The 26,751-nt window shown below is 33.0% G+C and overlaps 2 protein-coding genes and 1 long non-coding RNA gene across 4 annotated transcripts; 2 read left to right on the top strand and 1 right to left on the bottom strand.

Annotated features, from left to right (window-relative positions):
* Nucleotides 1–12,352, top strand: LOC127834430 (uncharacterized). Its single transcript, XM_052360265.1, has 9 exons — nt 1–447; nt 2,183–2,279; nt 2,531–2,557; nt 5,475–5,629; nt 5,922–6,337; nt 8,231–8,400; nt 8,559–8,675; nt 8,836–9,045; nt 9,495–12,352. Exons 3-9 carry the CDS (start codon nt 2,555–2,557, stop codon nt 10,359–10,361), a joined length of 1,938 nt encoding a protein of 645 aa, XP_052216225.1. The 5' UTR covers nt 1–447; nt 2,183–2,279; nt 2,531–2,554; the 3' UTR covers nt 10,362–12,352.
* On the bottom strand, nt 11,936–19,189 carry LOC127834431 (ATP-dependent DNA helicase Q1-like). Of its 2 annotated transcripts, none has more exons than XM_052360266.1 (5): nt 18,887–19,189; nt 18,106–18,177; nt 17,674–17,782; nt 16,497–16,680; nt 11,936–15,893 (listed from the first exon to the last, which is right to left on the bottom strand). In XM_052360266.1, the coding sequence occupies exons 1-5, from the start codon at nt 19,064–19,066 to the stop codon at nt 15,068–15,070; spliced, it is 1,371 nt and encodes a 456-aa protein (XP_052216226.1). In that variant the 5' UTR covers nt 19,067–19,189; the 3' UTR covers nt 11,936–15,067. The 2 variants fall into 2 exon arrangements, with proteins under 2 accessions (XP_052216226.1, XP_052216227.1); XM_052360267.1 differs by having other exon boundaries at nt 18,928–19,189.
* Nucleotides 19,190–22,474: 3,285 nt separating this feature from the next.
* On the top strand, nt 22,475–26,435 carry LOC127836680 (uncharacterized). The gene is made up of 2 exons (XR_008028869.1): nt 22,475–23,686; nt 23,883–26,435. It is a non-coding gene; the product is annotated as an uncharacterized LOC127836680 (long non-coding RNA).
* The last annotated feature ends 316 nt before the right edge of the window (nt 26,436–26,751 follow it).

Genomic DNA, 26,751 nt, shown 5'->3' with positions numbered 1-26,751 from the left:
ACCACACCGTCTCTCTGATGTACGTAGGCGGCCGTCATATTGGATTTGGAACTACTTTTGAAAACAAGATGGCGGCCCCAACCATTCAAACACCATGTAAACAAGATAAAATAAAATGCGTCTTTTGTAGCTCGTCAGTATTAAGATTGCATTGTTTAAATAATAATAAATGTAGATCTGCAAATTCTCACAATATATTAACAAACTTGATAAAAGTAAAAGATGCCAGTATTGACATTGAGATCATATTAAATCATCTGTTTCTGTGCTGTGATTGTATTGACTATATTACAAATTTAAATACAAAAACTGAACTCCTATATGAAAATGTGAGGCAAATCATTCAAAATGTCAAACGAACGAAGCGCGGCCTCCTTTCTCCAAGACAAAAGGTCTCCGACCAGATACTGTTGTCAGTGGAGAAGCTGAAACAACTAAAATTGACAGGTAATTGTAATGTATAAGAGTACTATAGATTACACTGTATTCAAAAATGCATAATGAAAAGGCAACCTGAAGGGGAGACTCTTCGGCGTTGTCAGTCATGTTCCCTGTAGACTGACAAGAAAATCTGAAGCAAATTTATCTGTTGTTCATAAATAATCCTTTAAAAGTCATGTACAGTTGCATCAATAGAAACATACTACAAAGTAAAAGTTTTATACAATAACAATTATTCATAACAGTTTAGCAATATAGTATTTAGCAATTTTAGAAATTTATTTGCTTTAACTTTGTTTTACTGACAATGATTTGTTCAGACTGACAAATTCTGTCAGACCAAATGACTGACAGGTATTTAAAGTTGTCATGAACACTGCAAAAAAACAACAATGATTATAAAGAAACAAAGAACTAATAAACAGTTTTATTGTTGGCTCTTAATCTTTTGTCTGGCGACGCATCTGACTTGCAGAGTTTTATTCATTAAAGCATCGCAAGTTGAAATAGTTGCATTTTTAAAATACAAATATAAATTAATGTTGTCACTAAAAGTAGATTAGATTGCACTTACACATGTAATAATATCAGCATTTATTTAAATAACATAAAATGATGCAGCTGAATAATTATCTTGATCTACTCTTAATAGACAATACACAAGTTACAACCTCTATTTTGTATTATTTTTTTTTACTTTCACCTTTAAAATTTATTTTTCAGACCAAAATTTGTTAAGCATCTGGCCTTAACTTTATTTATAGGCGCATACCTTATTCCATGACACTTGTCCTATGCCAATCATCTTTTAAGAAAAAAAAGTCCAATATCATTCCTTGAAAATTGAATGCTACAGTGTAGCATATATGTATATGTAACCAAGTTCAAACAAGAATATTACTATGATAATACCATTATTCCCTTCAACGAGCATCAGAGCAATCCTTATTTATAATAAAAGACTTATTGGAAAATAAATATAAAAAAAGTGTTCTATTTATTACTAGAGACTTTGCAGTAATCACAGAGGTGTTTCATTTTCAAATCAAACAAACTTTGTTGTTAAGATAGCCAGGCATTAAATACATGTTCCTGTGCAGAAAAATAACTGATAATGAGTTTCATCCACTAAGACACATAATCTTCCAACTTTTATAAATTAATAATCTGTAGACATTAAAAGTTATTCCTAATCAAGTGTACAATATAAAGAAGTGAAACTCCGGCTGCTGGAGTAGTATTGTATTCTCATTATATACAATTAGTTGGTCCTTGATTTCTATTAAAGACTGCATTGTATGATTATAAATTATGTATTAGTCTTAATTAATAGAAGCTTTGTATTTGATTAAGTACATGACCAACATTTGGGCAAATCTTCATGGTTTCTGCTAATTATTGACTGATTTACTTTTCATGCTTTACATTTATTTCATATTTCAAGATATATATCTTTATACCCAAATCAAAACAGTAGATTTTACACCATTTAATTTCCGGTACTGTCAGTACACATTAACACGGTGGATATTTGATGCTGTTTATTTTTTTAATGATTTAAATTAACTTACATACATATATTATAAACTTACTGCTTACTGTTTGTGTATTCTAATAGTCAGAGATACAGAACATTCAGTATGCTTTATGCTTTACAATGTACCATGTTATTGGCTTGTTGATATCATGTATATTTAACTAACATTTTGATGATTTGTTTTAATATGAAACTTAAAAACAGAATCATCATCACTCAGCACTGGTGACAAAAGAAGCAGAAAACGAATTTCATTTGGAGATGAGCATGGCTATGCAAAACATTCTGTTGAAGAACTCAATGAGAATGAGAATTTTCAAACTGATGCAGAAAACATTGTTAAAAATCCTGAGATTTCTGAAAATTTAACACTTATTGAGAATCAAATGAACTCAGTTGCAAATAAACATAGTGTTTTGTTTCCAAGTGGGTCAAAAACTATGACGGATAAACATTTGTTCAATAGGGCTGTCATTGAATTTAGTAAGACTTGCCCTTTACTTTTTCAGTCATTGTTAATAGCCTTCAGTAAAATTCAAGACCCTGTTTCAAAAATTGCAACACTGGCAACAGTATATGGTATGATATTACACAGCCGAAACAACAAAGTTTCTGGTATACAACGATTGTTCTCAACAGTTGCTCTTGCATACAGTGCAGATAATAGGGTACATGTTAAAATGTTGAAAAATTGTTAATGAATGTTGATATGACCAAGGGTAAGAGTTGGCAATTTTGCATTAAAATTTTAAAAGTTATAATGATGATGTAATTTCTTTTTTTGCATACTATAACAAATCTATTCAGAAAAAAAAAAAAACTAAGGAAGAACAGTTAAAAATGCTTAGAACTTTTACCCTTGCAACATGTAGAAAGTTTACTGCATGTGTCTGCATTCCACCCATTTGTTATAATGTTAAAAACATTATACAATGCCTCATTTAACTCTTTCAGTGCGGGAACCGAATTTTGAAGGACTTTGCAAACAGTTTGGATCCAGATGAGACGCCACAGAACATGGCGTCTCATCAGGATCCAAACTGTTTGCTATTCTGATAGTATTCATTGAAAAAAAAATCGAAGAAAATGCTAATTTTAGAAATTCAGCAGACTACATTTTAGCAGACGACAAATTTCCCAGCATGCAAAGGGTTATTCAATAAAAAAGTAGAACATCCTGCATGCATTTCATTAAAAAAAGAAGTGGAGTTTTTATCCTTTGATATAGAACAGCTTTTTGGAAAGAAATTCTTCACATGTATTGAATTATGCATATAGCAAACTCTGTATATTATACTATTTCTATTGCATGAAGTTGTTTTTGTTTTAAAATCTTTGTTTTTAGCTCGACTATATATATATATGTACATATAGTGGAGCTTTCCTACTCATCCCCCCTCTCCAACCCTCCACCAAAAAGAATTTATTTTTGAAACATGTAAAAAAAACACAAATATTTATTTCATATTTGAAGGACCATCCCACCCAAGCTATTGCTATCAAACTTGAATTCAGAAATAAAATCTTATTACTTTGTTTTATGTTTTACAAATGTTTAATAGCTTGTGGAAAACATACCTGAACTCAGAATCGTCTATAAAGTACAACTAATTTAAAACATAAGCGATCAATATGTTTCAATTATGGCCCTCTTCCACTTAGAATATGACTATATTATCTTGACATTATTGAATATAAACAATTTCCCCATGATAGCTTACATTATACTGTCAAGCTATCGAATTGTCGAGCGCGCTGTCTCCTGACAGCTCTTGTTATGTTTTATTATGTTGCAGTTTTAGCTCAACGTGGAATAATAATTATGCTCATGGAGAGCTTTAAGGATACTGTTTTGTCTGTCATCTGTCTGTCAGTGCCATTATCTTTTTACCAACCTCTCCTCCTTAACTGCTACCCAGAATTTATTGAAACCTCACAGGAATGATCCTGGGATGACTCTCTCACAAAGTTTTTTAAATTGTTCTGTCTGCTGCATAAGTTGGTCAACAGAGCTAAAAATATATTTTAAAAATCAAAACTTTTTTTTTTCTCTTACTCCTCAAGGCCTAGAGCTTTGATGTTTGGCATGAAACATGGTGTAGTAGGTCTCCACAAAGATTGGATCAAAACTGGGATCAAAATAAGCCCGCCCTGGTTGTTAATGTTTTTCCTGCATGTATATATCAACAATTTCAAGATCTTCCATGAAACTGCAAGGCTTAGAGCCTAGATATTTGGCATGAAACACTATCTGGTAGATGTCTACCATGATTGTTCAAATTATGACTGTGATGTCAAAATTAGCTCCGCCCTGGTGGCCAAAATGTTTTCCTCATATTTATACTGTAAAATCCTCAAACATTTCCTTCTCAAAAGAAACTTAAAGTCCTAGGGCTTTCTGCCAGTGAGACTTAAACTTTATATTGCATTAATTTATTCAGGTTAGCGACACAGGCCCTCTGGGGCCTCTTGTTAAAGTTCTTGTAGACTAGTTTTCCTGAAGAAATATCATGAACTTTATCAGGTTGTTCACTTGGGGGTTTGAATATTTATGTTTTAAAGATACTATTATTTGTAACTTAAAAAAATAAATTAGAAGTGTCAGGCAAAATTTAAGTGTCAAAGAATTAAAGGTTTTTAATTCTAATGAATACATGTAGTTTAAGAGAAATTATTATAATTTGCATATAAAAATAAATTGTAATGTTTCCTTATGTTAATATACATAATTTCTCTAAATAGCTTTACAAACCCTGTACTTATGTTACAACATTAAAACATTAATAGTTCATTAAGACTCATTCACTTAATTCACTAATACATTATTCTTGTACATTCATAAATATTAGCTGTTTGCATACTGTATTATCCATACCCTTGTGTTTATGATAATGTGATGATGCATAATCTATATCATATTAGAAACATTTTATGTGTTTCATCAACAGTTAAAACAGTAACAACATTACAGAGGCATATCGAAGCTATTTACCTAAAAAGCAGATATTCAAAAACACAATGCCCCAGTTACAGGAATACAAAATCACGAGGAACAATACTTTATTGACAAACTCATTTTAGAAATATATCTAAAACTTCACAAAAGATTATTCCCAATAATGTCCAAATTGAGCTTGAACTTATGCCCCACAGTGAATTTTTTACACAGATGTTTTGTTATTATTGTGTCTATTATTGTCAGTGAGCATGCATATAGCAGTATGCTAAAGTACATTTCATTCACAAGTATTTTACTGCTTACTGGGATTTTCTTGTGTCCGCGACAAGTGATCAGTGGACAACTTTTTACAATTCTTAAAATACAAATTTTTCAGATATGTTTGAAATTAAGCAAACGTATAGTAAATACTTTTTAATCAATACTTTTTTCTGCAAATATGATACAGAATTAGCTGTCAATATATATGCCCCTTTAATGTTAAAAAATATATCTGTATTAGTTTTGCTTTTTAACAATCTGAATGCATATTTTCAGTTGCTGACAAAGCTGAACACTGTCCATCTTACACTGACAGAGCACTCAAAGAGAAACCTCATCAATCTATATGGAGAAGAGGCTGAAGAGAGAATTCTCAAAGCTGTGTCAGCAGGAAATGATGGAAAATTAAATGGAGACAACTTGGATATTCGGTAGTTTTAATTTCTTTCTTTAAATTTAATATCATATAACTCATACTTTGTATAAAAAAAGAGTATATATTTTTATCCATTTACAAATATTATCAGTTACCTTTACATTTAACATAATAATGTATTGTTGAGTTTTTATACAAAATAAAATAATATCTCAATGTCAATATCATTTGACAACATTCAACCAAAAACGTATTGACTGAAAAATATAGGCATTGTAATGTATAGTATCTAGTTATATATAGGTTCATTAACATTTATAATTAATACACAAATTCTTGTTCCACAGAGTTCAAACCAATGATGTCAGATTATCATCAAAGGACAAAGATTACCACTTCTTTGCATCAGACTTCACAATAGATAGGGTGAACTTGACAGGTCTGAGTAAAGTGACTCCAAGTAAAGAAAACATTAACTTGTCAGTCAAAGACTTTGTTCCAAGCCAAGAGGAGTACACATACTTTACAGACTCACTTAAACTCCTTATAGCCAGAGATCTTCTGAAATTAAATGGTTTCAAATGGATGAAAGGTGTTGTTCCGCTTCATATTCCTCACGATTTTGAAGAAGACATGGCTAAAAAATCCAAGATATTTGTTCTTCCTGTCAGTCTAAACAACGAATCATCTTATCAAGACTGTATTCACATAATGGATGAATATGAACAGTACATCAACAGATGGTACTCGAAAACTGGAAGAGGTATTTTGTTATATTTAATTTAATTTATGTGCTATAGATATATATGTTACCTGTCAAGATTCATGAACACCTTGTACATGTAGTTTTTAGCTCATCTATTTTTTGAAAAAAAATTATGAGCTATTGTCATCACCTTGGCGTCGGCGTTGGCGTTGGCGTTGGCGTTGGCGTTGGCGTTGGCGTCGGCGTCCGGTTAAGTTTTGCGTTTAGGTCCACTTTTCTCAGAAAGTATCAATGCTATTGCATTCAAACTTGGTACACTTACTTACTATCATGAGGGGACTAGGCAGGCAAAGTTAGATAACTCTGGCGTGCATTTTGACAGAATTATGTGCCCTTTTTGTACTTAAAAAATTGCAAATTTTGGTTAAGTTTTGCGTTTAGTTCCACTTTTCTCAGTAAGTATCAATGCTATTGCATTCAAACTTGGTACACTTACTTACTATCATGAGGGGACTGGGCAGGCAAAGTTAGATAACTCTGGCATGCATTTTGACAGAATTATGTGCCCTTTTTATACTTAGAAAATTGACAATTTTGGTTAAGTTTTGTGTTTAGGTCCATTTTATTCCTTAAGCATCAAAGCTATTGCTTTCATACTTGCAACACTTACTAACTATCATAAGGGGACTGTGCAGGCAAAGTAATGTAACTCTGACTGGCATTTTGACAGAATTATGTGCCCTTTTTATACTTAGAAAATTGAAAATTTGATTAAGTTTTGTGTTTAGGTCCACTTTATTCCTACAGTATCAAAGCTATTGCTTTCATACTTGCAAGATTTATGAACTATCATAAGGGGACGGTGCAGGCAAAGTTATGTAACTCTGACTGGCATTTGGACGGAATTATGGGCCCTTTATACTTAGAAAATTGAAAATTTGGTTAAGATTTATGTTTTGGTCACTTTACCCCTAAAGTATCATAGATATTGCTTTCATACTTGGAACACTCACAAACTATCATAAGGGTACAGTAAAAGGACAAGTTGCATAACTCTGGTTGTCATTGTTACGGAATTATGGCCCTTTTTTGACTTAGTAACTTTTAATATATGGTTAAATTTTGTGTTTCGATCCACTCGAAGTATCAAGGCTATTGCTTTCAAACTTCAAATACTTACATGCTATCATGAGGTTACTGTACCTGGCAACTTGAATTTTACTTTGACCTTTGAATGACCTTGACTCTCAAGGTCAAATTATTAAATTTTGCTAAAATTGCCATAACTTCTTTATTTATGATTAGATTTGATTGATACTTTGATGAAACTACTCTTACCTGACATACCACAATAGACTTCACCCAAACCATCCCCCGTGCCCTCCCCCCCCTCCCCCCCTCCCCCCCCCCCCTAATTTTGTTTTTTTTTTTTTTTTTTTATAAGATCATCTCACAAATGACCACCACACCCTCACACTATACCCCCACCCCACCCCCCCCACCCCCCCCCCCAAATTTTTTTTTTGATTTTTTTTTTTTTTTTTTTTTTTTTTTTTAAGATCATCTCACAAATTATCACCACACCCTCACACTATACCCCCCCCCCCCGATTTTTTTTTTTTTTTTTTTTTTTTTTTCGCTTTTTTGGAAGATAATGTAATAAATGTCCACAACCCCACACTATACACCCCTCTTCACTCCACTCCTCCCTCCTTTGTGATTGAAAATGAGAGTCCCTTCACCTTTAAAAAGAAAATAGATGAGCGGTCTGCACCCGCAAGGCGGTGCTCTTGTTACTTTTTTAAGTCAGTGTTGTTTCTTTTTCATTAAAAAACTGCATTTTGTTGTTAAAAGGAAATTTGTTTTAAACATCAGTCTATTATAATAGTATTAAGGAAATTGCATTAATTTATACATATATGAATACTGGTATGTGTTATTATAAACTAGGAGCAGAGCTGTCTGCATTAAGGGTGCCTGTCGGTGGAGATCAGTTGACACGCGTAAGACTTGAGGGAGCAAAGTCATTGAGAGCTGGAGCCCACACTACTTCAGAACGATTTGATCATCTTGATCCAGTCATTATTGAGATGTTCCACACACTACAAGATTATCTTGAAGTATGTCCTGTTCACTATTCTTGTTTTGTGTCTTTTAAGGATTATGAATATTATTAGAAGAAATGTAAAAAATATGTGAATGAAATGTTTATTTCGCTTTTGAAATATCTCTTGTGTTTGCTCTTTTAACTTAATTATTTTTATGTACATAATTACAGAAGCTGTGTAAGAAATTTTTGGACTTTGGCAAGGCAAGAGACCCAGGCACACTAGCCAACCTGAAGATAGCAATTCAAAGGGTTAATGTGAATGGGAATGTAAAAAGCCGTTTTAAGGTAATTAAAAAAATTCATGAGTAACATTAAGAAACAATTTGTTTCCACGAATAACACTAAGAAACAGATTAAATGGACATGCTATTGTGAAAAAAAAGAAGATATATTATAAGATTTAATTTTGGGAACAAACAAGTAACCCAATTTGAATATTTTTTAGGCTCATGAGGACTTCATTATCACATGTGGTACCAGTTACCTGTATTCATACATCTTATCAAAGTTCAACATGGAGACCCTGGAGGACTTCCCCAAACACCCTGCTATCAAAGAGTCCATCAATATGTGGACGGTCGAACCAAAACGCAAGGTCTTCAACAAGATAATGGACGAGGTTTTGTCTGACCTTTTCATTCCGTTTGAGGTTGAGGTAAATACTGCATTTTCTTCATATTTTTTTCATATAACAAACACCCATTGCTGATATTTTTAAGGCAAGACTTTGCCGACTATTTTGGTATTTTAAGCTGACACATATCACACAAATATGAAAAAGATTTAATTGAAGCTTGCCAAACTGTTTGGCTCCTTCGCACATAATTCACAACATTTATGTAACATTTTTACTGTATTACGGCTACAAAAATAATGTCTTTTTAATAATGCCTGTTTATGTTAATAGCACTTCAAACATAAATTATATTTCATTGTTTTTTTTACTGTTTACATGTATAGAGGTATTGGTTTGCACTGAGTTTTATTTTTGCATAAGACTTGATCTTCTTTTTTTATAGTTTCATCCATTCATATCAAGCCACCCTTAGAACATGTTTTCTTTTCCTTAAATTGAGTGTCATTTATCTGCTAATTTTCTTCAAGGAACCGGATGAAAGAGTCACCATCACAGTCCAGAACCAGAAGTTTGAAGTTGCTGTTGAACATAGTGCAATGTTAAAAATACCCTTAATCATAAACAATGCCAGGTACACAGTAGCTGTGTCAACAACTGACATCAGGAAAGGTGTAACAGTGCAAGTTGGTGGTGTTGCCCTCAATCTGAAGTCGTCACATGAAGACGGAGACAACACATTGAAAACATATGCAGTAAATTTTCTTCAGTGGTATTTTTCTGTCATACAAATGAAAGATGCTATAAGAGAAGGGGATATGAGACGTGTAAACATTACACTTAAACATATGGTACCATTCTTCTACAGTCATTCTGTTTTGTCCAAGTACATGGTTGAATGCATTGACTATATTTTGAAAACGGAGCACACTCTATCACCATACATGTCCCTGAAAGTTCGTGCAGCAACTTTTGTGAATCCAAAAGGAAGAAAAGGAAAAAACAAAGCTGCAGATATGCAGAAAGAAAATGAAGTAAAATACCTGAAAAACCTCATCCGTTCTTTAGGTGCAAACAAAACAGAAAAATCTATTGTAGGTATCACTAAAGCCGGCCCAGTCATGCTAGAAATTGCAGAAAATTTTGATGAAATGACTGGATCAAAAACAGTGAAAACAACTCACAAATTGAAAAGCAAAGAGATTGACATTGAAGTTCTGACCAATAAACTCGTGGGTTTACGATTATGGGATCAGGATAAACCAAGTATGTTGCCCGACTCGCTTTCAAAGTCTCCCTTTGCATTTGATCGCAAAGTGTTCAAAACAACTGTCATGTCTAAAATACAGAGACTGTTAATGGATGTTCCAACTGTTGAGAATGATAATGATGAGTAGATGTGTGATTATAATTGTCTCTTTTAAAGGGTGCGCAGGACATTTGTTATTCCCATTCCACTGATTGTAAACATTAAAGAGATTCATCTTCAGGCATTCATCAGTTAGCAAACATTGAAGAGATTCATCTTCAGTCATGAATCACTTGATTTTGAAAATCCATTCACTTTTCAAATTATTTAACACAATCATGTTTATTTTGCAATATTTGATACTTTTGTATTGTACAGTACATAAAAATTAGCTTCCTGTGTTAAAGATTTAATTTTTGAGGGAAAAAAATACATGGTCAGATGAATTAAATATTTTGAATCTTGGCAATTTAACGTTTAAGTGTGTTTGACTGGAATTTGGCTTATTCAACTTTTGAAGCAGAACAACTTCAAAATAATATGTAAGACTGTTGTGTACTTCAAGAAAATATTTGTTGAAATAACATTTTTTCAATATTTTCTAACATTGTGTTAAGTATGATTACTTTTACAGACAATTATGAATGAATATCATCCCAAGACAACACTTTTAGAACATTATTATGCCCCCCGGATTGAATGATCGGGGGCATATTGTTTTTGGCCAGTCTGTCACTTTTGAAATATTGAACATAGCAACTTGATATTTGGCATGCATGTGTATCTCATGAAGCTGCACATTTTGAGTGGTGAAAGGTGAAGGTCATCCTTCAAGGTCAAAGGTAAATTTAAAAAAAGCGGCCCATAAGGGGGCATTGTGTTTCTGACAAGCACATCTCTGTTTAAGGATACGTTCACATATAGCGCGTTTTCTTCTTCATTATACTCCCACAGTCAAAGTTTAGGGGGGTATATAGGAGTGAAATTTTGTCAGTATGTCAGTCCATATATCAACCTTTGGGTCAATCACGCTATAATCTTTGTATATACTGCTTATTACTGTTGCTGTTAGAACGTAAAATAAATGGTGATGTGCTTAAAATCACCAAACATGTAAATAAGTTTTTCTTATTTTGTGAAGACAACGTGCAAAATATTCTGTGTCAATGCGGCATGTGGTGGTATTTGTCATGTCTGTGACAAAGCTCTAGTTCCATTTTGTTTTCTGTTAGGATCATTTTCTACATAGACAGAAGCTAGTACACATGTCAATTGAAAAGAAAACGAATTGTAATTAGTAAATTAAGAAATAGTAAACCCCACTGAGGGTCATATGGCTTCAGTCCATATACAGTTTGTGACTGCCTGGCTGGTCACTATAATGCAATTGGGACCAAAGTGGAGTTTAATATGTCTTATATTACACTGAAGAGGTTTCCCTGCACCACTGTACAGTGTTGTATGATTGTTTATGGAATAGAACCTAAATATACAAATTAAATCCCGAAGTTTGTAGCCCTGCAGTACATCTGCAATGTTGTAATTAATATAATTTTAGAATAGAAATACTGGTTCTTTTAGATTTGAATAATGTTGTTTTCACTTCAAGAAACAACTTATTGGCTTTCTAAACATTTATTTACATTTGAATATTTTGTAAGTTATGACAACTAATGTTTAACAATAACAGAAATAAATATTTTATTATTTTACTCCTCAGAGATATTAGTCCTTCTATATCTATATTTTTGGTTAATTTAATGCAAATTGAGTGGTCCATATACTCTCAAGTTTCATTATGGCATTTTACAGACTGAAACCGGTTATATACATGTAGATATAGAAGGACCATTATCTCTGAGGTGTAATATTGTTATATATACATAACAATTTGTAATTATATACATTATAATGATGGATTTTAACAGTTTTTATATCTCATTGGAACAAATATACTTATTTAGTTAAAATGTTACTAATATAAATAATGTATTTTAGGTCTTGACAACTCATGCAAATTATGAAAGATAACACTTTTACAGTTACACAAGTGAATACATGAATATATACCTATGTCCGTATTTTTTTGGTTTCAATGGTTTATATTTTATGCTCAATAAAACAATTTGAATATCCTTGTATCTTGTTTCCTGTCTTCTCTTAACAAGAGGGCCAAGATGGCCCCAGTTCGCTCACCTGAGAGGAGCCGGTTCATTCAATCTTTACCAAACCTCAAACTTGACCTAGATATTGTCCAGACAAACATCCTGGTCAAGTTTCATCATTATTGAACCAAAACTCAGGCATATGGAATGTTTTTGTAAGATTTGACCTGGTGACCTATATTTTGAGTTGACCCCCCCCCCCAACTTACCAAACATCAAACTTTGCTTACAAAAATAAATATGACCAAGATTTATAAAATCTGAAACAAAATTGTGACCTCTAGAGTGTTAACAAGGATTTTGTATAATATAATGAAAATTTGGACAATCTAAGGGCAATAATTATGGCATTAATTATGTGATATATATAAAACCAATTTTTGTACCAAGTTTCATGATGATTGGGCAAAAAAAGGGATTTCGAGAGTGTTCACAAGCTTGTTTTCCTATATAAATATAAGAAAACTGCCCCCCCCACCCTGCAGCCATGTTATTCAACTGACCGGAACCATTTTCGAACTCAACCCTCATATCAAGGAAAGAAATTTTTTGACCAAATTTCATGAAAATTGGGCCAAAAAGGTGACTCTTTCTAGAGTGTTCACATGTTTCACTATATACATATAGAGATAAATGCCCCGCCCAATGGCGGCCTTGTTTGTTCACCGATCTGGACCATTTTCGAACTCGTCCGAGATATCAATAAAACCAATGTTTTGACCAACTTTCATGATGATTGGGCGAAAATTATGACTTATAGAGTGTTAACAAGGTTTCTCTATAGCCAAACAAGGAATACTGCCCCACTGGCGGCCATGTTTTTCAACATACCGGAACCACTTTTGAACTCGACCAACATATCATTATGGCAAACATTTTGACAAAGTAACATGAAGATTGGTCATGAAATGTGACTTCAACAGTGTTTACAAGGGTTTTCTTTTTTTTGACCTAGTGACCTAGTTTTTGACCTAGCATGACCCAGTTTCGAACTTGATCGAGATATCATTAAGACAAATCTTCTAACCAAGTTTCATGAAGATCCGACATGAAATGTGACCTATAGTGTTCACAAACCAAATGTGGACGACGGACAGATGCAAGACAGACGAAGACCGGTCACAAAAGCTCATCTGACCAATCAGGTGAGCTAAAAAGATATATGATTGGCACAAATTACCAAAGATGGCAGAAAATTATAATTAATATTTTTTGTTCGAATGACAAAGTACAAAAAGTATGCAACTATTAACATGAAGCATTCATTTGTCTATTGTCATGCAAGGAGCATTGCAGCAAGCATCAACTTAACCTGTGTTTCTGAGATTTGTAGAAAAAAGGCAAATCATTGATAAAAAGGACACAGATATATCACAACAGCTTGCACTGGAAGTGAACTTTTTTCACCAAACATATCCAATTCAAAACAATACCATAAGTGGATTGTTTCCACAGACATGTACAAGGAAGACTGACAAAAAAGTTTTTGTTTTACAGGCCTTTTTTCTTTAGTCAGATGTAGTTGAAGAGTATGGTTTAAAAGCTTCAAATCTCAAGTTATAACAATAATTATTTTACCCACATTATCTCGTAAACCGTTTAGGCCAATTTGGTAAAACTAGACAGGAACATTCCTGGTACATGTATGAAGCTTTTTCAAACCACAAGGTCTAGAGCATAGATATTTGGCAAGAGTATAATGGTAAAGAGCACATTTCTAGTGGAACTCTACCAAGGTTGTTCAAATTATGCACAGTGGTCAAAATAAGCCACGCCCTAAGGAATGATGTATTAAACTTACTTGTTTAAAGTAAAAACTAAAAGAATCTCCAAAACCACTTAATTATATTTTGCCATCAAACATCGTCTAGCAGACCTCCACCATGTTTGTTCAAATGTTATGCCACTGGGGTCAAATTTAGCTCCGCTCAGGGGTAAAAATTTCCGTATATGTTTAAAGAAAAAAAGATATCTCTGAAACCACAAGGTCAAGAGCATAAATTTTTGGCTTGAAACTTTGTCAAGTAGACCACTATGAAGATTGTTGAAATAAAAGCCCCGAATTATAAATTAGTCCAGCCCTGGGGGTGGCCAATGCATTTTCCATATATGTATATGGTAAACACTTCAAACATGTCTTCTTCAAAACCGTGAAAGACCTTGAGTATAGATATTTGACATGAAACATTTTCTAGTGAACCTCTACCGAAATTTTTAAATTACATCCATATAAGAATATGGTAAAAGCCTCCATAATTCAGGGATTTCACAGATTTAAAAAAAACCAGCACTCAACATGACCCAAGGCTTCAAAATTTCAGGGGTCAAAATGAAAATGATTGGGGTCAATATACTCAAGTATCTTGAAATTTGTTCCTTTACGAGTGTTTACTATTTTGTAAAATCTTATTTATATGTATCATGGTGAAAAGCATTTTTTGTAGCATACATCTCATTTCTTGACTTTTAAAAAGTTGGATTATGAAAAACAAATGTCTCAAAATGATGCAAGGCTATTGTTTTGCTGGAGTCAAAAATGAGAAATTGCAATTTGCTTGCATCAAAACGCAGGATTTTGCTTCGATTGAAATTTCTGTAAATGTAGAATAAAGTGCTAATGAAGATGCCTGTCAGTGCATTGTATTCAGGTTTGCAATCTATAATGGTGACGATTAAAAAAAAAGTACTATCAATTTGCTTTGAATTTTTCTCTACAATTCTTACAACAGTTTTCTTTTGTTCCACTATACAAAACATTGTCAAACCCAAAATATTTCACCAACTGAAGTCGAAGACATGTTTCAGTGTTTTGACAAAAATCAACCATTTCTTTGGTCATTCCTTTTCTATTAGATGCAATATCACTATTATTAAAAAATAGCACAGCTGAGGACTGTTGTCCGGTACGGCCTGCCCTTCCTATTTCTTGCAGATAGTTTTCAAGACAAACTGGAGGCCTCATATGCATAACTCTCTCAACAGAAGGAGCATTTAACCCCATTCCCAAGGCCACTGTTGCCAAAATGAGGCGTGTGGTTGGAGTTCTTTTACACAGGTCTGTAATAATATGCTTTTTCATGTCTGCTGTGTAATCAGTATGAAATTGCGCAAACAATCGATTTTCGGGTATGTGCTCTTTACCATTATACTGTTTTTCCTTTAATGTACTGTTCAATACTTGATAACAATAGCCCAGCGCCTCAAGATTTTCAATATAAGCTATTGTTAATGGGAATTTTTCCATTTTATTGTCCAGTTCATGAGCTAAAGGTTCAATAAAGGAATTATATTTCTCCACTTTCCTAATATTTGGAGGTCTATTCCTTACATCAATGAAGATGTTTGGCCGGTCTGGATTAACAGCAACAACAGTAACATTTTTATACATTAGCGACTGTGCTAGGGTATTAATACTTTCTGGTTTAGCTGTTGCTGTTAGGGCCACATGGGCAATCTGTGGGTGTAGGCAGGTCAATTCTCCCAACCTTTCAAATTTAGGTCTAAATTCTGGTCCCCTGCAACGAGATATATTTATTTATGTAATTTACAATGCTGTACCTTCTGCTTATGAATGCATGATTTACCAAGCACTTAGATGGCCTTGTTGTTTTAAATGCCTGCAGTTTGAAACAAATACATCAATATCATGACTTCATAAGTTTAATATATTTCTTCACAAATCATGAACATTTATATAAACACTTTGACAGCAATTATCAGATTCTGACACATATTTTACCACAATTGTGGAAATTGTACAGGATTTTAGACCACTATAGGAAAATAAAGATTAATTGTTAAAATAATTTAAGGATAAATAATAAATTTGTCAAACTATTGAAAGAAATAACTAGGAAAATGTAGGGAAATGAATGACCTGCTAAGCTAAATTAGTGTCATAGCTTTGTCAACATGAATTTTAGGGTAACATGCCCTTGTGAAATATGTTCCCCTTGTGATAGTTAAGATGCATACCAAATTTGGACCAAAAGATTAAGCGACATGGATGCCCCTGACAAAGAGAGGGTCACGAAATTAGCTCCATTTTGTTGAGCTAAAAAGAGAGCTAATATGATTTTATTCATATATTGATATTATGAGGTTTAAAACAAACTTGCCATTCCAATATCATGTGGACCTCATCAATAACAATGCCGCAAAGGTGCTCTTGGTAATTCTTTGATCTGATCATCTTGGCAATGGCTTTGCTTTGGAACAAACACTCTGGGTGTGTATAGATGATGTGGTATTTTCCATCCATCAGTTCCTTCATTGTGACTTCTTTAGGAAGAATCACCTTGTCTGAAACAGGATAATACATTTCTTAAAGGACATGTACTATATAAATTTTTTACAATATCCAGTCAGCATGAGTGCATGTTAATAATACCCATACTATATTGCGATGCAGTACAGCTATTTTTTTCCTTCTTTGTAAAGTACCGGAAAATGGCACTTTCCCAATCTGGGAAAAAATGACATATTTCCCAAATGAAGGTTAATTTATTTTATTTTTTTAATGAACTTTAATTAATTTACTTATGCAGCTCTATGGCTAGAACCTTAGTAAATATAATATTAACAACTAGACATCAGTTATTCTCAATTTTAAGGTATTTGTTAGCAAAAATTCAAATACACTGATTTCCTAAATTGAAGATTTCATATGGCGATTTTTCCCAATTTCAAAGTTTTCACGACTAGATTTTTCCCAATTTTGAGGTTTTCACGACTTTAATTTTTCCCAATTGGACTGGTACGGGTACTTTTCACAATAGGACAAAAAACGCTGCAATAACATAAATTCTTTAAAAACACAAATTGTTTTCCTTCCAATCCTGCTCACAACAAATAAGTATTAACAATTTTATTGGATTTGTAATTGTTATTGATAAAAACTACAGTATATATCTTTTTTTTTTATTTAGCTTTCTTTGCTTTTACAAAAGCATCCAAACATTACAAGCACTCATATACCATAGCTTATTTTAAAGAAAATCAAAGTAAAAAATGGGCTTAACTCTCAAAAAATATAGCTGTAAGAGTAAATTCTGTTTACATACACATACATGGATGATCAACAAATATTCTGTCTATGTTCATCTAAAGGACAAAGCTATCACAATAGCCTGACATTTTTTTTTTTTAAACCCATCAATAATAAAAACAGACTAGTCAAAATAAATAGGCTCATTTTGTTTCTATTCCCAAATACATAGGCTAGATTTCTTCAAATGTTCTTAACATGTTGCATATAGAATAACACCATTTGAGATTTTTTTATATGTGGTTTACCATCGCAATCCGTGTCTTCCATGTCTTCTTCAGCATCAAAAGTTGTCGCTCCAGAACCACTGTATGATAAGGAACATGCCATGATCCCTTTGGCACGCAACTCCCGCACCTTACAATACAAATGTTGTTACATAAAAATACATTCTAATGTTGAAAAAAGTTTAACCTCTAACTTTTATTGATAGTTTATTTTTAAACTTATAACAAGTTTGAACAAATATAAATGATAAAAGACTAAGAACTAAACATTAAAGTAAATGTTATCATGAATCACTGACTGCAATTCGATCTTCATAAACCATAAAATGCACAATATTTTGCCCCTAAACATACTGCTTTTTGTATATGCAACCAATAACACAGGTTTAAGTTGCAGATCATAGAACAGGTAACATGCTAAATAGCTTGCTTATTTTAGAAGTATTTCATTACCTGTTCTTCCATTATTGCATTGATTGGTGCAATGACAATAACTATCATAGGCTTTGACTTTCCGAACTTCTCCTGAGAAAAGAAAGAATAAAAAGTTCACAACATTGCCAACAGAAAAAGTTCAGACACTTATTAGTTCATTTTGTTTTGAATATTTATAACTAAATTATCCTAAGTATGGTTTTAGGAGTCCGCATCAAAAATCAGTTAAAACTGTTTTGTAAATTGCTACACTGTCTCAATGTCTCAGTTGGTTTTTCCATTAGCGGGATGATAATTATTAAATTTAATTGTAAATTCAATACAGATTATAGCACAGGTACATGTTTTACTAGTCACGACCCCCAACACATAATTATACATATTATAATGGGCATAAGTTGTGATAACAGTAGGCACCAAACTAAAGTTTGTTTTTGTTACTGCCATATTAGTTAAAATTCCTATTAATAAGAGGTTGATAATAATACACAATATCTAATAATTTCGACTAAATCATTAACCCATTTATGCCTAACATCCTGAAAAAAGGACATTGCAAACAGCGTAGACCCAGATGAGACGCCGCATAAATGTGGTGTCTCATCTGGGTCTGCGCTGTTTGCTTAAAAAGAATTTCTTTATGAAATAATCAAATATTCTCAATATAGAAATAAATATACTTGACATCCCTTATTTTGGAAATAAATTGATCCAATTTAGAAGGATGAGAGAGTCAACTAGGTATAAATGGGTTAATGAAATCGATCGTGATTGCAAAATGAAATTTTTGTAGACGTACTGCCATCAAATATGGGAGCATCTGGAACAGCAAACTTTTACCAAAACCAGTTGGTAGGACTGCTATTGTGTCTTTTCCATCGAACACAGCTTGAAGAACATCTAGCTGTTGCTGCTTAAGCTCAATGTTAGCTTTCAATTTCGTCAATGACACTTTCACGCAATGTTCAAACGACGCCATTGTTGTTGTTGTGAGAACTATATTTTCGATGTAATATCTTCCGCCTAGAGGCGTTAGACATATCCTTCCACCAAATACACCCGAGAGACGATCGCCGATATGGCGGAATTGTCCGAGGAATCCCGATTGCAAAAGTAACCGACCAGTTTTCAAGACTCCCAAATCGCGACTATATGCACCAACTTGATGAAACTTAGCCCCCTTTATCATTCGTTCGATTGAACGTCATCAATGATGACGTCCAATACATCACTCATTCCATATTGAAACATCATTATAGCTTTGCGTTCAAGATAGTGTTGAATTCATTTTGCAATGCAATCAGCGCTTTGATTTTATATTACAAATGTACTACGCAGTACATTGTGTGACGTCATTTCGGTGACGAAACACAATGGTTTTATTTACACTCTCTGGAATTTAAGGACATGTCGTTGTGTTTTTTTTTATCTGTAAACTATTTGTTTAAAGCATCGAACGAATGCAAAACGTATTTCGGATTGTGTATTCATCATGCATAAATGTTAACATAGATAGGAATACAATACAAATGTGTGGTTTGATCTAAGTTTCGATAAAATCATGGATTAATAAAGGTGAAAGTGCATATCGTTTCAAATTTTTTGTTATAAACTTTGGATTAAAGTAGTCAACTTATTGTTACAACCATTGGATTAACGTTGTCATTTATGTAAGCGTGACGTTTATACTAAGTTAAGTTTTTTTTTATAACTCTTGTGAAAGCTGAAATTGAGTCATCAAATTTTGCTACAAAACGGTGTCAGTTGCAATAGATATTTTAATGTGCTACGTGAAATTATAATTAGTATGATTATTTTGTTTATTTGTTACGCACTTTATGCTGCTAATGATGTGTTGCTCACGGCAAGCCTCGCCGTGTACACCTTTCTTCAACTCGTCGGACAAATTCAAGTACACGTGAAACTTACATTGTATTTTATTTTCTCTGTGTATTTGATGATGGTAACCAAAGATATCACAGAGATTTTAATATACATGAAACTATTTCAATTAATGCTATTTTGAGAAGTCCGTCACCACTCTATCGTTTGTTATTGTTTATATCATACTATTTTGCTCCTCTATATAAACATTTCTCGAAACCGGCTTTCCGTACTTTTATTTTGCATGCAACTGATTGCGCAATTTATGACGTATGTTGTGTGACGTAATTTATTTGTCAAAACAAACAATTTTAAGTTAAATTCTCTGGATGTTTTTAACAGTTATTTATTTGTTTAAAGCATCGAACGAATGCAAAAACGTATTTCGGATTGTGTGTTTATCATACATAATTGTAATTGTTATATTATATTGGATTATTGTCGTCATTAAGGTAAGCGTGTTGTTTATACTAAATTGATTTACTGCTCACGTTTATTTATTGATTCAATAATTAAACCCTAAATTAATAACGTATTTGTCTCATGATTATCATGTATATTAAAGATGTTATCGGATAAATAGAATACCATGTTAATACCAGTGTGTACTTACATTTATCCGACACGTCTCGGAAAGCCTCGCCGTGTAAACCTTTCTTCAACTCTTCGCACAAAATAACATAGATTTATGTCATGAATATCTAAACAACCACACTCGATCTGCACAAAAGACATGCATGTGTACTTCGTGTTGATATTCAAACACAATTATTACGTCGCTGTTTATAGATTTAACGCCTAACTGTATATATATTGAATTAATAACGCGTAACTTAGTTTCTTTGTTTATTAACAAGATGGAAGCTAGCCTAAGCGCTTTTCATGACGTTACGTCACAATGTTTATCTACGCGCGTTGTGTTTCGCAGAAAAAATATTTAAACACAAAATACTCGAAAACTTGATTTTTCCGAGGTATAACTCCTACGCCAACAGGTAGATCGCATTCTGGTTCATATACATGTTAAATTTCAGCAAACGTGCTTGGCCAGTTTTCAAGAAGCACAAATCGCGACTATATGCCTCAACTTAACGAAACTTAGCCCCCTTTATCATTCGTTCGAATGAACGTCATCAATGATGACGTCCAATACATTACTCATTCCATACTAGAGTTGCGACACCTTAAGGGGTTTCGCGGGATGGAATGAGTGGGAACTAAACAAATTTGGATTCAAAAATTTTGGGTAAGAAAATGTGGGAACACAAATTTTGGGTACTAAACAAATGTGGGTACGAAAATTTTGGTTACGAAAAAAAATGTGGGTACGAAAATTGTGGGTACAATGGGTCAATGTTAAGGTTTTAGCATGGCGGACGCCGGACGGCGAAAAGACACGACACGACGCGATGAGCTGGCTATGACAATACCTCAGGTATTCTCCGAAAACAGCCGAGCGTATATGCATAAGTCAGTGAGTAATACTCAACAAGACTATTGTCAAGCAAATTTGTCCCCTACCGGCTCCACCATTGTCAGAATTTATTTTATGTTTTTATTTATTGCCATAGAAACCAGAATTTTTGACGTAGGAACAAAATGAAATCACGTGCATAATGTCCTTATTGCCATCTATCCATGTTTCAAGTTTCATGAAAAAATATTAAGAACTTTTAAAGTTATCGCAGGATTCAGAAAAGTGTGACTGACTGACGGACACACAGAGCGCAAACCATAAGTCCCCTCCGGTGAAACCGGTAGTGGACTAATAAAAGCTAGGCACGGCGTATAAAATCAGAACCACTGGGTCGAATCTGCTGAAACTTGGCCACATTATAGATTATAGTCCAAACAAGCTACAGAATTAGCGTTTTTGGACCTGACGGCGTAAAACATTAACCAATAATGGACAGCACAAAATGGGTCATTTTGTACAAAAAATGTAAACTTTAAGTGGCATTTAATGACCTTTAGACATCAGAAAATTGCAAATTTTTAATATTCTGCACACTTCGACTTGTTTTTTTTTACAAATTTAGAAGCATTTATGCTTGGGATGTATATAAACCCTGTTATTCAGTGTCAAATTTGGCCAAAAATCACAATACAATCCCAAAAATGGCTAAGCAGCAATGCCCCTTTAACATTATTCCTTATATTTAATTGTATTGTTTAAAAAGATAACTGTGTATATTTAATCATAATGGCTCTGTATATCACACATGATAGGGCACTGCTGGGGCTTGAACCCAGAACTCATCTCACATTGTAAGATGCGTTTTTCAATTAAACTACAATGACTGTATCTTGTGAAGTGGAGCCAACATACACCCACATACCGGTAAGTGAAAAAATCATTCTGTCCATATATTTGTACTGGGCGTTAGTGAAAGTGAAAGTTTTTTTCCAGGTTTTCCCTGATTTCCAGGTTGGCTGGGAACCATGTTTAACTATGATAAAATGTTCTTTAGATGCCATGTGTATTAATGTATAGGTCTTTTTTTCTGAGATATTAATGAAAATGCCTTTGGGTATGTGGCGAATATTTAAAAAATCTGCAACTTGATATATGGTGCTAACACGGTAAAATTGTATGAGCCCAAATTATAATAGATGAATGCCTATTATGCTTCTCTGCTTACACTATGACGACATGTTCATACAATGCCATTTTTATTAATATACATGTATATGCCAAATTTAATGAAAAAGACTTGAAAATGTGTGTCGCAAGATACCAAGTAAGAAAAAAATCAGCATTTTTATGTAGGGTCTTCACACGGTAAAATTATTTGTGCCCAAAATAATAATAGATGAATGCATATTAGGCCTCAATGTTGCTTATACTATGACGACTGGTTCATACGATGCCATTTTTATAAATATCTATGCCAAATTTAATGAAATAGACATGAAAATGTGTATCGCCAGGTACCAAGTAAGAAAAAAATCAGCATTTTTATCTAGGGTCTTCACACGGTTAAATTATTTGTGCACAAATAATAATAGATGAATGCATATTAGGCTTCAATGTTGCTTATACTATGACTACTGGTTCATACGATGCCATTTTTATAAATATCTATGCCAAATTTAATGAAATAGACTTGAAAATGTGTGTCGCCAGGTACCAAATAAGAAAAAAATCAGCATTTTTATGTAGGGTCTTCACACAGTAAAATTATTTGTGCCCAAATAAGAATAGATGAATGCATATTAGGCTTCAATGTTGCTTATACTATGACTAATGGTTCATATGATACCATTTTTATAAATATCTATGCCAAATTTAATGAAATAGACTTGAAAATGTGATTCGCCAGGTACCAAGTAAGAAAAAAATCCGCATTTTTATGTAGGGTCTTCACACGGTAAAATTATTTGTTCCCAAATAATAATAGATGAATGCATATTAGGCTTCAATGTTGCTTATACTATGACGATATGTTCATACAATGCCATTTTTATTAACATATATGCCAAATTTAATGAAATAGAATTGAAAATGTGTGTCGCCAGGTACCAAGTAAGAAAAAAATCAGCATTTTTATGTAGGGTCTTCACACGGTAAAATTATTTGTGCCCAAATAATAATAGATGAATGCATATTAGGCTTCAATGTTGCTTATACTATGACTACTGGTTCATACGATGCCATTTTTATAAATATCTATGCCAAATTTAATGAAATAGACTTGAAAATGTGTGTCGCCAGGTAACAAATAAGAAAAAAATCAGCATTTTTATGTAGGATCTTCACACGGTAAAATTGTTTGTGCCCAAATAATAATAGATGAATGCATATTAGGCTTCAATGTTGCTTATACTATGACTACTGGTTCATACGATGCCATTTATTAAAATATCTATGCCAAATTTAATGAAAAAGACTTGAAAATGTGTGTCGCCAGGTACCAAGTAAGAAAGAAATCAGCATTTTTATGTAGGGTCTTCACACAGTAAAATTATTTGTGCCCAATTAATAATAGATGAATGCATATTAGGCTTCAATGTTGCTTATACTATGACTACTGGTTCATATGATGCCATTTTTATAAATATCTATGCCAAATTTAATGAAATAGACTTGAAAATGTGTGTCGCCAGGTACCAAGTAAGAAAAAAATCAGCATTTTTATGTAGGGTCTTCACACAGTAAAATTATTTGTCCCCAAATAATAATAGATAAATGCATATTAGGTTTCAATGCAGGGTTGGCATATTGACCGGTCAATTGAGTATTGACCGGGCCGGCAGTCAATACCCGGTTAAAACCGGTATATACTGGTCATTACTGGTCTTTACTGGTCGATTAAAAATTGTAGCATTTAAACATTACAAAGGAGCCATTTTATATTAAATCAATAATTATTCTGTAATTGATAAACTTTTCTGAGTTATTTATTTTTTAAAAAATCTTTAAAAAGCTGTAAAAAGTTACTTCTTAATTATTTATGGAAACAGCCTCAAATACATAAGGACTAAGGCAATATCTTTATCTCAGTGTATCACATCTGTTACTAATTAGCCGGATTTTACATAAATTCCAGGTTGATAAACACAACAAGGTAAAGGTACCTTGTAGTCGGTGAGATATAATAATAATACAGTTAGTAAGGCTCATACCCTGGGTACGGTAAATATACTAAAACGTACGCGGGAATTTTTTAACACTAAATCGGTTGTTGTCGGCTATTTTGTCAAAATTAATTATGTTTACATTTATGTCAATTTTCTGTTAAATGGCATTTATATTATCAAAACTCATTGTTAAAATCAATAAGGTGATTTAATTTTAAATCTTAAATTGTTTAAAGTCGCGTCATTGTATGACGTCGTCAAGTATAATATTTTTCGCGACATCGCACGTTCACTTTTTACCGTCATAGATTTTTTAAAAGAAACATTATTTGGTTTGCAAGGTCCGTTAAATGGGGAACACCATATTCTGTCTTTATATTATGTTTTAACAATTAATTAATGCTGTGTAATAAATATTGTATAAGATATTTTGATATTTATTGAAAATGTTTCAAATTGTTATGTCAATTTTCTGTTAAATGGCATTTATATTATCAAAACTCATTGTTAAAATCAATAATGTGATTTAATTTTAAATCTTAAATTGTTTAAAGTCGCGTCATTGTATGACGTCGTCAAGTATAATATTTTCCGCAACATCGCACGTTCACTTTTTACCGTCATAGATTTTTTAAAAGAAACATTATTTGGTTTGCAAGGTCCGTTAAATGGGGAACACCATATTCTGTCTTTATATTATGTTTTAACAATTAATTAATGCTGTGTAATAAATATTGTATAAGATATTTCGATATTTATTGAAAATGTTTCAAATTGTTATTTATGAAACCTTTTATTCTAATGAGTGTATGCTATTATATTATACTTTGAATAGCATATCTGTTGTACTATAATCTTATTACTCATTTTTTATTGTTAATTTCATTTATTGTAGAGAATGGTCAATGTTACATCTAGTTGCCAATGCTTGTCGTCAACGTTAGTCGTCAATGCTTGTAATCATTGTCGTCAATGTTAGTCGTCAATCCTTATCGTCATTATACATGAAGGAAATAAAAGCAGAAACAGAGACGTATTCTTGATTACTTGCTTATTCCTACGGCGTCCTCTCAACACTCATACTAAAAAGCATGTTGATGCTGATTTTTTAAAAGAGAAGTTTGTTTAAGGTAAACAATATTAATTTACGTTAATCGGTAGCATGTTTAACGCAGTGTTCTCCAGAAACATCTGAGAAGCCAGTTATATTTTCAAAGTAGCCGGCGATTAAGCAATAAAACATGTGCATTTGCACCATTTCAATTGATATTTTGGGGAAAAGTAGCCTGCATCTAGATTGAATGTAACCGGTGAAATCGCCGGCTGCCGGTGCTTCCAGAGACCACTGTTAACGACATCGGATTTTTGGCGGATATACAAATCAGATACAATCTAATATTTGCGGGTATGTTTAAGTTTATTTACCATACCCGGGGTACATGTAAGTAAAATTAAGAGTACCCGGGGTACATGTACCGGTAAGTAGTACCCAAGCCGAGTATGATCAATCGAGCCTTAGTAAGTGAGTGATGGTGTATGGGATAAGATGCACTGAGGGTGTATATTTTTCACGAACAAGTCAATTGAAGGTGTTAGAGATGCATTGATCCATAAGATTAAAAAGGGTAATTAACCACGAGCTTATTAAAATTAAAATGATGACATTACATTGTACCAGCTGTTTATTGTTGTATACTGTAAGCTTGCAATATTTTAAATAATGTAAACAACTTACCTTGTATTAAGTTGGCACATTGTTGTCAGGTGTAGAAACTTTTTATACTTATTTCTGTTAAGTTGCACTGGCTGAACCAAAAGAATTATGTAGTCGTTTCTAAATAATCACGAAACAACCTACTAATGCTTATATGCTTGCCAGTTACTGAGTTTGTGCATTTCCATTCATTATCGGCCTTGGCAAACAGCGTAGAATCAGATGAGACACCGTGTGATGTCTGCTATTTCGTTACGCTGAAGATTTCCATATCCGCGGGTGTTTTTATGTCAAATGTTATGGTTTTTCAATAGATCGTATACTTATCTACAAAACAGCGAATTAGCGTTCACTTTACATCATTTCTGATGATCTTATTTTGTAAATAATTTCTGAGCGTTAATTCCTACGTTGCTATGTCGTCAGCCATTTTGAAGGTTGGTTTGTTTACTTTCGGTTTCCACTACAAACGAAATTAATTGATT

This window comes from Dreissena polymorpha, chromosome 6, assembly GCF_020536995.1.
Source record: "Dreissena polymorpha isolate Duluth1 chromosome 6, UMN_Dpol_1.0, whole genome shotgun sequence".
Classification (NCBI taxonomy): Eukaryota; Metazoa; Mollusca; class Bivalvia; order Myida; family Dreissenidae; genus Dreissena; species Dreissena polymorpha.
Note: the sequence above shows the minus strand (reverse complement) of the source record. Positions and strands in the feature narration are given on the sequence as shown.